Source organism: Bufo gargarizans, chromosome 4 (genome assembly GCF_014858855.1).
Source record: "Bufo gargarizans isolate SCDJY-AF-19 chromosome 4, ASM1485885v1, whole genome shotgun sequence".
Taxonomy (NCBI): domain Eukaryota; kingdom Metazoa; phylum Chordata; class Amphibia; order Anura; family Bufonidae; genus Bufo; species Bufo gargarizans.
In genome coordinates this window covers 246,262,057-246,275,175 of record NC_058083.1, presented here as the reverse complement: position 1 = coordinate 246,275,175, position 13,119 = coordinate 246,262,057, and the positions used below count along the sequence as shown (strand labels likewise).

Here is a 13,119-nt window from a genome sequence, read left to right as displayed (position 1 = left end):
CTGAATGACCCTATGTGCACCTTCAATATTATATACCCTTTTTGGGATAGATTTCAAATAGCTCTGATATAGCAGAAACCACTAAATTATGAAATTGCTAAATTGGGAATTGTACTTCAACCCAGAACAAAAAATGTGCTTTGACGGACACTAAATATCTTGCCCAGCAACAACAGTACAGCGGTGGGTAACGAGAGATTTAGAGGGAATTAAATTTGAGGCCTAGTATTTAGGCGCTGGGTCACCGGTATGGATTTAGTGACAGAATTAGACTTGGAAATACACAGTAGCGGGTGTGTGTGAAGTTATTCTGAATGACCCTATGTGCACCTTCAATATTATATACCCTTTTTGGGATAGATTTCAAATAGCTCTGATATAGCAGGAACCACTAAATTATGAAATTGCTAAATTGGGAATTGTACTTCAACCCAGAACAAAAAATGTGCTTTGACGGGCACTAAATAACTTTCCCAGCTACAACAGGACAACGGTAACGAGAGATTTAGAGGGATTTAAATTTGAGGCCTAGTATTTAGGCGCTGGGTGACAGGTATGGGTTTAGTGACAGAATTAGACTTGGAAATACACAGTAGCGGGTGTGTGTGAAGTTATTCTGAATGACCCTATGTGCACCTTCAATATTATATACCCTTTTTGGGATAGATTTCAAATAGCTCTGATATAGCAGAAACCACTAAATTATGAAATTGCTAAATTGGGAATTGTACTTCAACCCAGAACAAAAAATGTGCTTTGACGGACACTAAATATCTTGCCCAGCAACAACAGTACACCGGTGGGTAACGAGAGATTTAGAGGGAATTAAATTTGAGGCCTAGTATTTAGGCGCTGGGTCACCGGTATGGATTTAGTGACAGAATTAGACTTGGAAATACACAGTAGCGGGTGTGTGTGAAGTTATTCTGAATGACCCTATGTGCACCTTCAATATTATATACCCTTTTTGGGATAGATTTCAAATAGCTCTGATATAGCAGGAACCACTAAATTATGAAATTGCTAAATTGGGAATTGTACTTCAACCCAGAACAAAAAATGTGCTTTGACGGGCACTAAATAACTTTCCCAGCTACAACAGGACAACGGTAACGAGAGATTTAGAGGGATTTAAATTTGAGGCCTAGTATTTAGGCGCTGGGTGACAGGTATGGGTTTAGTGACAGAATTAGACTTGGAAATACACAGTAGCGGGTGTGTGTGAAGTTATTCTGAATGACCCTATGTGCACCTTCAATATTATATACCCTTTTTGGGATAGATTTCAAATAGCTCTGATATAGCAGAAACCACTAAATTATGAAATTGCTAAATTGGGAATTGTACTTCAACCCAGAACAAAAAATGTGCTTTGACGGACACTAAATATCTTGCCCAGCAACAACAGTACAGCGGTGGGTAACGAGAGATTTAGAGGGAATTAAATTTGAGGCCTAGTATTTAGGCGCTGGGTCACCGGTATGGATTTAGTGACAGAATTAGACTTGGAAATACACAGTAGCGGGTGTGTGTGAAGTTACTCTGAATGACCCTATGTGCACCTTCAATATTATATACCCTTTTTGGGATAGATTTCAAAGAGCTCTGATATAGCAGGAACCACTAAATTATGAAATTGCTAAATTGGGAATTGTATTTCAACCCAGAACAAGAAATGTGCTTGAACGGACACTAAATAACTCGCCCAGCTACAGCACTAGGGACAGATTTAGCTGGATATAAATTTGAGGCCTAGTATTTAGGCGCTGGGTGACCGGTATGGATTTAGTGACAGAATTAGACTGGGATATGGCCAAAAAATGAACAGACTATTGCTGGTTAAATGCACTTGGTGTGACAGCTTCACCCTGATGTAGGCTTTAGCCAAAAAACAACCACACCATTGAGGGTTAAATGCACTTGGTGACAGGCGCAGCTTGCCCCTGATTTTGTATATGGCCAAAAAATGAACAGACTATTGCTGGTTAAATGCACTTGGTGTGACAGCTTCACCCTGATGTAGGCTTTAGCCAAAAAACAACCACACCATTGAGGGTTAAATGCACTTGGTGACAGGCGCAGCTTGCCCCTGATTTTGTATATGGCCAAAAAATGAACAGACTATTGCTGGTTAAATGCACTTGGTGTGACAGCTTCACCCTGATGTAGGCTTTAGCCAAAAAACAACCACACCATTGAGGGTTAAATGCACTTGGTGACAGGCGCAGCTTGCCCCTGATTTTGTATATGGCCAAAAAATGAACAGACTATTGCTGGTTAAATGCACTTGGTGTCACAGCTTCACCCTGATGTAGGCTTTAGCCAAAAAACAACCACACCATTGAGGGTTAAATGCACTTGGTCGCAGCTTGTGCTGGCGCACCACAAGACACAAAATGGCCGCCGATCACCCCAGAAAAATGAGACTGACAAACGGTCTGTGCAGCCTAAAAACAGTGAGCAATTGAGGATCAGCAGCTCAATGATCCACAGCTGCAGATCGATCAGTTAATCAAGTCCTTTGGAGGAGTTAATCTGCCTAATCTCGCCCTACTGTCGCAGCCGCAACCTCTCCCTACGCTAATCAGAGCAGAGTGACGGGCGGCGCTATGTGACTCCAGCTTAAATAGAGGCTGGGTCACATGGTGCTCTGGCCAATCACAGCCATGCCAATAGTAGGCATGGCTGTGATGGCCTCTTGGGGCAAGTAGTATGACGCTTGTTGATTGGCTGCTTTGCAGCCTTTCAAAAAGCGCCAAGAAAGCGTCACAAAAGCGCGAAGAAAGCGACGAACACCGAACCCGAACCCGGACTTTTACGAAAATGTCCGGGTTCGGGTCCGTGTCACGGACACCCCAAAATTCGGTACGAACCCGAACTATACAGTTCGAGTTCGCTCATCCCTAGTAATGACCACAAGCTACACAGCTACACTAATGACCAACAACAACACTGCAAGAAGTGAAAACAGATAGGCTGTTAGATGACCTAACGTGCATCCAGCCTCTCAGATCTTCTAACCTCTGTCACGGGAGGGAATGTGACAATTGCTCAACCTATACGACAAGCTGAGTGCACGGTGGACTTTGAATGCACAGAGAAGCATATGGTCTTCAATCAGTCTACTGATGTAAGATCTCTTTTACTATTGTTTGTGGTGAATGTGTTTTACAGAACACCTAGCGAATAGAGACGGAAGGATATACGATCTGTGTGAACACAGCTGATTGATGGACTGCAGATATACAGTACCATCCAAGACCCATTTCTGTAACCTGCTGCTGCATTCAGTTTATAAGAATTCCTTTGAGATGCCTTTTTGCCCAACACAATCGGGAATACACTTCTTTTGCTTCTTCAGAGATTATTGGAAAAGAGAGCATTAGAATAAGTGCCATCTTCAGAAACAGAAGATTCAACAAGAGGACTATCCAATCAGTCATGTGTATTGGAGGGAAACTTTTTCTGGCCACAATACATCTCACAAATTTCTATCTGCCTAGCCAAGGGAAATTCGTATGATCATATAACACTCATATTCTGGGATTTTTCATCTTCATCTGCAATTCACTTGTTTGTCCTTCGGCATTTCTTCTGCTCCCAAGGTTCTGCCAAGAGAACAATGTTTAAGCAAGACTTCCTAAGGATGCAAGGTGGATACTTGGGATACTTATGGATATTGGTGGATTCTTAGGATACTTATGGATATTGGTGGATACTTAGGTTACTTATTCCTAAGGATACTTAGAGGATTGGCAGCTAAATGCATCCTCCAGACATCATCTTCTAACGATTCTGCAAACATCCATGCAGCTGTTACAAGATAAACGGCTCCTTGATCAATCGCAAAGAGTCACAGCTAGTCCCAACTCGGAAGCTGAAATACCTGGTTTCATGATAAATTCCCTTCAGCTAATAACAAAGTTGTCTTCAGAAAGAAGAAATGTAATCCTGAATGGGGCAAGTCACCTTCCCACACCCCAAGATTTCCTTTGCTATGTCAAGACAATATACACTCCTTGGAACAAATGTCTCAAGAGCCTAGATAAGAAACTTTTGGATGTATCCATCAACTCACCAAGGGCGATGTGGTGGATAAAACCCAAGTATCCACTACATGACACATTTCTGATTCCCCAGCCTTAGAAAAGTCCTCACTATGGATTCCTCTACTTCAGTACACATGTAGACTGATTGTAGTTCTAGTATCAGACGATTTTTTGATCACCTGGAAGGAGAAGCTGGTGTATATATATTCAGATAGCTTCCATTATTGCTGAGAGTGCTCAGGAAGAGCCTGGAGAAGCAGAAGTAAGTTATAGCCATTCTCCAATGATGGCTCACATGGCCTGCTTCCTGTTTCTGTAGTCACTCATGAAGGACAGTTACTGGAGTCTGCCAGATATTTTGGACCTTCTCTTTCAAAAGGTATGTCTTCATCTATAAAAGTTACATCTCACAGTGTAGAAGCTGGCAAGGACAACCTGTTATACCTAGGATTTCTACTGAAGATGTTAACAGTTTTAGCTATCTGAAGGACCAAGACATTTTTGTAAATTTTTTTGAGAAATAAAAATAACTCATGGTACAATTCCCCACTATCAAGATGCAGTTGACAAAGCAAGGTTTCTAACCACTATTTTGTCAGAGCTTTAAATAATCTCAGTCCAGCATTCATTGTCTGCTCCTACAGGTGACTTATCTATAGTGTTAGCTGCACTGTATAACCATCAGTTTAAAACATCAAGATTCTTCTCAGATTCATCATACTGAAGATCTTGATAGTTGTCATCACGTCTGCAAGGTGTATTAGTGAACTACAGGATACAAACACAAGGTATCTTATCTCAGAGATTTAGAAACCGCAAGGCAAGGATCAGGAGGAATAGCACTCTCTTGTTTTTCAGAATATATATTAAAAGGTCATATACCTACGAAGGCCCTGTTTCTTCAGCATAAAGGATCCAAAAAGGGACAGAGAACAAGTAATGCCACAGAATACCACAGAAACAAATTTGCAACTCTGCCGCGTGGACAACATCTTTACCCTTGATGAAGGATCATAGACTGTGGCCTACATACAGGGGCCACAGGGGTCGCAGTTGCGACCGGGCCTGAAACTCCAGGGGGCCCAGCCGCCTGTGGACCCCCCTGGCACCTGCAGTCAGTGTTCCCTCTAAGCTGCGCGGGTGGGCGGCTGCGCAGCAATTATTGTGGCCACATGGCGCCGTCAGTGCAGTGACAGTGTTGGGGCTGACGTCCCCCTCGTAATCTTGTGTGGCTTAGCGCAGCGGGGCGCCGGCTACCAAATATTGCCACATATTCCGCCAAATTGCGGAACGGATGCCGGCCCATTCTGCGGATGTGTGAATGGAAAAGATATCCCTCAAAATGAAAATAAATTAAATTATTAAAGTTAAGCAAAAAGCATAGATGTGGTAGACAATAACAAGTGCTCGGCGGCACTAAATCAGGTTCTCGGCGACACCAAATCAGAAACCATATGTCCTACCACAATCCGGGGGGTTCCAGTGCACATCCATGAATTCTGGAGGGAATGCAAAAAACATCTATCCCTGGGCTAGATGATGATGTGGTATTGAGGGACAGGGTGGGCAAAGAACTGTCCCTGATATTGCCTTACAGGGGGATGCTATTCTGGCCCTGATAGCCTATCCACAGACCACCCGCCCTGATAAGAGCGACCCCGTTCGGAACCTTACCCTATATAAAAATGGCCCTAGTAAGCCCCTAGGCCCCTGACTTCCAGGTGATCACTATATAGATCTATGTGTTTTTGACTCATTATAAAAGTATATTATAAGTATATCGCACCCCTCTGTGTATCACACCTATCGATAGCACACCTATACCAGTCCTTAAAAAGACTTTTGTGGCCCTATTAGCTAGCGTTAGGTGCCCCTAACAGTCTGTCCCTGCTCCACACAGCAACCTCTCCCTACACTGGAAAAACACTGAATGTAAAATGGCGGCCAGATCAGGTTTATTTATAAGGTAGGGGGTATGTTCATGTGCTAAAACATCTCAATTGGCTGTCCTGTACCACCTGATAGATGTGTCATGGATCAAAGTTCTTCACAATGTAAAAGAATATGGCAGGCGCGAATATCTCCATATGTTCGCATGTTCGGCGAATCGCGAACAAGCAAAGTTCGCCACAAAATGACCAACGGTAAACCGCAAGGCCTTCTCTACTCTGGATTGATGAGTCAAAATTTTAAATATATGGCTATAACAGAAGGAAGCTTGTTCACACTGTCTGCAGGCAACAATGAAGCATAGTGGAGGTTTCTTGCAAGTCTGTGGCTGCATTTCAGCAAATGGAGTTGAAGATTTAGGATTAATTGTGTGTTCAGTGCTAAGAAATACAGGCAGATACTTATCCATCATGTATTCCCATTAAGGAGCTATCTGTTTGGTTCTAAATTTATTCTGCAGGGAAAATCAACCCTAACCATACAGCCAATGTGGTTATGAACTATCTTTAGTGTAAAAAAGAGCAAGGTGTCCTGGAAGTGATGATATAGCTCTAGAAAGTGTTATGAGCAGTGGGTGAGAACCCACTGTCCCACGTGACCAAATCCCTCTGAGGGCGATGTCTAAGCAGACCCCTCGTTCTTCACACAATACCTCTGATGGTGAGGAGAGACTTTCCCGAGGGGAGTACCAGATGCCATCTCAGAGGGAAATTGGAACACAAGGGAATCGGGACCAGAGAGTGAACCCACTGGACTGACCTCCAGATGAAACAATACACCCAGTTGATGCTGGGAGGCCAAAGGCTGATCAGACGGAAGTGTAGTCAGGGTACAAAGGCAGAAGTCAGAGCAGGCAGAAGTCAGTCCTACTAACATAAGTGTGTAATAAGAAAATACATCATGTTGTTACCAATGGCAGAGAAATGCTTTATTTAACAGTGACTTTCACAGTAAACGCCCCCTTAACAGGGACCTTCATAGCGCCCGCCCCTTTAATAACAGTGACCTCCACAATGCCCGCCCATTTAATAACAGTGTCCTCCACTGTGCCTGCCCCTTTAAAAACAGTGACCTCCACAGTGCCCGCCCCTTTAAGCAGTAAAGAAAAATGGATGGGTTGTTATGGAAACCTGGAGTAAAACTGTGTTTATAGCAGTTGGGATTTGAAGAGAAAGACTTGCAGGCTTGTATTGGCTAATGTGGGTCATTTTTGGGGAATATCTCAGGAACGGTACATCCTAGAGAGCTGAGACCCCATCTAAAACCTTCCCGGACACCTGATGTACCTGTGTGCCAAACTTGGTGAAGATCGGTCCAGTCGTTTGGTCGCACATAAAGAACGTCCAGACAGACATTTAGACAGACAGACAGACAGACACTCATTTTTATATATATAATAAATATAATGACTATTAAAGGGAACATACAGTCAGAAAATGATCTATTGCTTAAGTCAGCTATTTATGTTAAAGGTATTCCTGAAATTTTGGTACTGGACACACAGTTGTTTATGTTACACTGAAATCTACCACCTCTATTATAAAGCTGGAGGAAGCTAATGCAGGATCATATCATTCACAGTGGGAGATAAAAACAGCTCAGCTCCCCCTCAATCAGTGGCGTCGGCCTAATGCCTGCAGCCTATCAGAGGCTGACACAGGCGGCGCAATGACGTCATCGCTCCGCCTGAGCCATACAGCGCGGGACACAGGCCGGAAGAGGCCTGCATCTCATCGCTGACATGGAGGTAAGTATACGTTTTTTTTTGTTTTTTTTTACAATAGTGTTACTGGCACATGATCACATGATGGGGGGGCTTAATGGCACATGATGGGGGGCTTATTACTGGCACGTGATGGGGGCTTATTACTGGCACGTGATGGGGGCTTATAACTGGCACGTGATGGGGGCTTATAACTGGCACGTGATGGGGGCTTATAACTGGCACGTGATGGGGGCTTATAACTGGCACATTGGTGGGCTCTTGTTACTGGCACGTGATGGGGGCACTTATTACTGGCAGTGGCACGTTATGAAGGGCACTTATTACTGGGACATTATTGGTGGGCACTATAGGGGCATATACTGAGGCCACAAAGAAGGGGTGTTTTATATGGGGGGCTCTGTACAGTAGCATTTTATACTGGGACACATTATGGTGGGTACTATGGGGAAGAGGGGAGAGGAGTGCTATGGAGTCATCTATGGGGGGCACTAAGAAGGGGTATTTTATACTTGCAAATTATGGGGGACACTGAGGGCATTTACTGGGGCATTTTATACTGGTACATTATGGGGGGCACTAGGAGGAAGGGGGAGAGGAGCACTATGGGGGCATTTACTGAGGGCACTATATAGGGGTATTTTATACTGGCACATTATGGGGGACATTAGCTCAACTGGGGGCATAAGGGGGTATTTTTTGCAATGTCACATTATAAGGAGAATTATTTCTACTGGGGGGCATTATGGTGGGTTTTATTACTCCCCCATGGTATGACCCCCTAGTAGCAGCATCAGCCTCTCCCTGCTCTGTGACCCCTCAGCCCCTTCTCCAAGTTCTTATTATGAAATCTTTCTCATTAGGAAAAAACACAACATCAGCTCTGCAGAGCCCCCGGCCAAGTGTTAAAGTGGTGTCCGAGATCCCCAAGGGCCAAGTAATTGTAACTGTAAGTTTTTATGTGAAATATGTTTATGTTATACACATATAGCCTACACTGTGCCACACAATATACAGTATACCTCTGCACTGTGCCACACAATGTACAGTATACCTCTACACTGTGCCACACAATATACAGTATACCTCTGCACTGTGCCACACAATGTACAGTATACCTCTACACTGTGCCACACAATATACAGTATACCGCTACACTGTGCCACACAATATACAGTATACCTCTACACTGTGCCACACAATATACAGTATACCTCTACACTGTGGAGTCTGTTCTATAAGCACCCTTGTTCTCTGGCGGTGGACAGAAAATAATCTAAAAGTGCCCCTCCCGAGACCAGGCTCTGGATGCGCCACTGGTCTGGACCGCTCACAGGAGTGTACATTTCTTCTAAACTGTAATTCGTATCCTCTGACCTGCAGAAATCAGCACTTGCTGTAGGATGTAGCCTGGCCCTGTTACCGAAGTTAGCTGAGTGGTGTAAGGTTAAGGTACTAGTAGAGATGAGCGGCCGCTTAATCCTGATTTAAAGTTAAAGTTACTGCAGGATATTGATTACAGTTTAGAAATGTCAAATGTACACTCCTGTGAGAGGCGGGGAGGGAGATCTGTGGATGACACTGTTATGGAGGGGGAAATGGGGATGACACTCTCATGGGGTGGATCTATGGATGACACATATAGCATAAGATGCTATATACGGTATGTGGCATCCACAGATCCCCCCATGGCAATGTCATCCACAAATCCCCCTCTATAAAAGTGTCATCCACAGATCCCCCTCTCTATAAAAGTGTCATCCACAGACAACTGGACTTTTCTTCCCTGTTGCGGTTTTTGGTATTGGGTAAAGTATCGTAGCATTTCTAAGCGTACTTGTGTAAATGTTTCGTTGTTATAGCTGCCCCCCCTACTTTTGTCCTGGCCCCCAGTGTGCCCCCCCCCCAAAAAAATTGACAGCTAGAGACGCCACTGCCCTCAATACACAGTAACTTCTGCCCATGTCACACCCATGTCAATGAGTCCTTTTCTAACTGAAGATTTTTATCTCCTGAGGCTTGCAGATTAAAATTGCCTATAGATAATATCTCTGAACTACTGTACATAGCAGAAACTAGGGCAAGGGGGCAAACTGTATAATCATGTAAACAAAATGTAATAAAAATTACATGCACTTCCTGAATGAAGCTTGAGAATGCTGTGAATTTCACCACAGACTTCACCTTTGCAATGTCTAGCAGTAAGATAATTAAAATCCACAGGACAAAATCTCTGCTACATTTGGAAGAAGCCTTGCTACTTTTGTAGAAATTAAAATTACCATACATATGTATTTCATTATCTGATAAAAGCTCCCATCACTAAACACACTCCTAATCTCTAATTCTGTCGCTCGATCTATAGTCTGTATATACTATATGAACTTGTCCTGCATTGTTAAAGGGAACCTGTCACCGGGATTTTGTGCATAGAGCTGAGGACATGGGTTGCTAGATGGCCGCTAGCACATCTGCAATACCCAGTCCCCATAGCTCTGTGTGCTTTTATTGTGTCAAAAAAACTATTTGATACATATGCAAATTAACCTGAGATGAGTCCTGTCCCTGACTCATCTCACGTACAGGACTCATCTCAGGTTAATTTGCATATGTATCAAATCATTTTTTTTTTACACAATAAAAGCACACAGAGCTATGGGGACTGGATATTGCGAATGTTCTAGCAGCCATCTAGCAACCCATGTCCTCAGCTCTATACACAAAATCCCAGTGACAGGTTCCCTTTAAAATGATTTTACTTTGTGTAATTTAGATAGAATATCTATTTGCATTAAGCAACTCAATATATTTACATTAAATAACATTTAATAATTAAATTGTAGTAATTAGTAAAGTTTTGAAAGGAGGTTTTATATGTAAAACGCTTGTACCTTACCAGGTTCATAGTAGTCAATGACTGATACAAAAGCATCTTGGGTATAGCCAACATTTGAACTTCGAATTGCTGGAATATCTAAGCAAACTTCTGTTTGGTTGAGCTGAAAGAGTTAAACGTTCCTTAGTTATTTAAGACCATAAACATTGTGACAACCAATGTTAGGAACAAAATAAAGAGGTGTTTGGTTACATAATAAGACACAATAGGATTTAACTTACAGAATCAAGGTATATGTTGACTTTGTCATCGACTGTTTCCACCTTTTTAATTGGATATTTTAGCAAAATACCATCTGGAGCTAAACTGAAGCCATTAAGTAAATCCACTTGTAGAATAGCCATGCCAGTCTGAGCAGAAGATACACCTTCAGAGCACCTAACAGAGTGGATATGATGGAAAACAGGTCGAAACATGATCAGATGTTTAAAATTGATTTAAAAAAATCTGTACCCAATGTACTTAAATGGTGCCTTCCTCTAGATCCCTTCCTCCCCATATTGGTGGATTCTGGAAGAGCTGTGCCACATTTAGAATCTAGGATGTAGAAGCTTGATTAAGGCTTCATTCACATCATCGTTCAGCCTTTCCGTTCTCCTGTACCGTTTAGGAGCAGGAGAACGGAAAGGACGGAAAAGGCACATAACTGACGCCAAACTGGGTCAAACGGAGCCCTGAGGACCACATAGACCAGTGATGGCTAACCATGGCACTCCAGCTGTGGTAAAACTACAACTCCAAAGATGCCCCCCTTGCTTGGCAGCTCCCAGAACTCTATAGAAATAAATGGAGCATGCTGGGAGTCGCAGTTTCACCACAGCTGGAGTGCCAAGGTTAGCCATCACTGCCATAGACTATAATGGGGTCCATTATGTTTCCGCTCAGAAGATGGTTTTTAAGTGGAGACAAAAGTTGTGCATGCAGGACTTTTGTCTCCACTTCAAAATCATCTTCTGAGTGGAAACATAACGGACCCCATTATAGTCTAGGGGGCCTAAGGGCTCAGTTTGACTCAGTTTAGCATCAGTTATGTGCCTTTTCTGTCCTTTCCGTTCTCCTGCTCCTAAACGGAGCAGGAGAATGGAAAGGCTGAACGGTGATGTGAACGAAGCCTTACTTTTTTTTTTTTTTTTTACTCAACCACTTATTTTTTTAAAAAAATTATTTTGTTATTATGTATGGAAATGGCATTTGTGAGAATTTTTGGAAATTGTCTATACAAAAAAGTTACATGCATACAGGGTAAGACTGGCTCACCACAGTACCAGAGAATCTTATGGAGGGCCGAAGCTCTGACACAAAAGTTCAGTGAAAGATAACCCCATCTAGAGCTAACTTTGGAACTCATTACTTCCCACTAGGGGCCATTTCTCACAAATAAACTATAATTTAACTTTATATTTGCTGAAATTTAAAGTGAACATATGTTCTGTATAAATGGAGGATGGGCCTTCAGGATAAGTTTCTCTGGTGGCCCAAGGAACGCCAGTCTGACACTACACACAATTGTTTTAACTATACATTTCAGAAATGTATATATATATATATATATATATATATATATTTTTTTTTTTTTTTTTTTTTTTTATAGATTTAACAAATGGAAATTTCCATACAGAATATTTTGTGTTTAAACATTTGCAAAAACCTAAGTTCATTTGACATTTTTGATGAAAACAGAAAGAAACTTCTAACTTTACTTGGCTCTGATATGAGAAATGATCGAAACCATATGTTATACCATGAACCAAAGAGGAATGTATTTAAAAAAAAGTAGGTGAGCGATATAGTGATCAACTATTTATCCATCTATCTACCTGTCATTTATATAAGTGGCAAATTCAGTTTTTCTGTTCTGGTATGAGAGCACCAATACCAATGGCACCTAACAGTTAGCATTCACTATAATGGAGTTTGTTGAGTTTCTGTTATGGATTCCAGAATTGTGCCTGACAAAATAACATTTTATGTAGCAACATTTTGTCCTTTTTTTGGCCAGAATCTGCAGTGGACATGAACCTACCCTAACTATCAACTTTCTACTGTCTACATATTATCTGGTGCTCAAAAGAATGGTTAAATGAAAGCTAAACATATCCCTTAAGGGACCTTTACACAGGCCGAGAATCGCACAGATTATCGCTAACGAGCGTTCATAGTAACGCTCGTTAGCGATGATCGGGCGGTGTAAATGTACCACCAATTACCCAATGACCCAATCGTTTTTGCACACGCAAAAGTGATCGCTTAGGCTGGGTTCAGACCTGAGCGTTCTGAAACGAGCGCTCTGTATGCGCGATTGTACGGGCGTTTACAATCGCGCATACAGAGACAGGCGTGCACAGGAATATCTATGTGCGGGAACGCGCGACAAACGCCCAAAAAAAAGCTCAAGCACTTGTTTGAGCGTCGGGCGTTTTACAGCGCGATCGTACGCGCTGTAAAACGCCCAGGTGAGAACCATTCCCATAGGGAATCATTGGTTCTTGCCTGTTGTGCGT

The 13,119-nt window shown here is 42.5% G+C and overlaps 1 protein-coding gene across 1 annotated transcript in view; it reads right to left on the bottom strand.

Moving 5' to 3' along the window:
• CD109 (CD109 molecule) overlaps positions 1 to 13,119 on the bottom strand; it is a 307,708-nt gene that overhangs the window by 20,316 nt on the left and 274,273 nt on the right. The window contains exons 32-33 of the mRNA XM_044289633.1: positions 10,840 to 10,996; positions 10,619 to 10,721 (exon numbers count right to left, since the gene is read on the bottom strand). Coding sequence (XP_044145568.1) covers positions 10,619 to 10,721; positions 10,840 to 10,996 — 260 coding nt within the window. The remainder of the gene's footprint in view (positions 1 to 10,618; positions 10,722 to 10,839; positions 10,997 to 13,119) is intronic.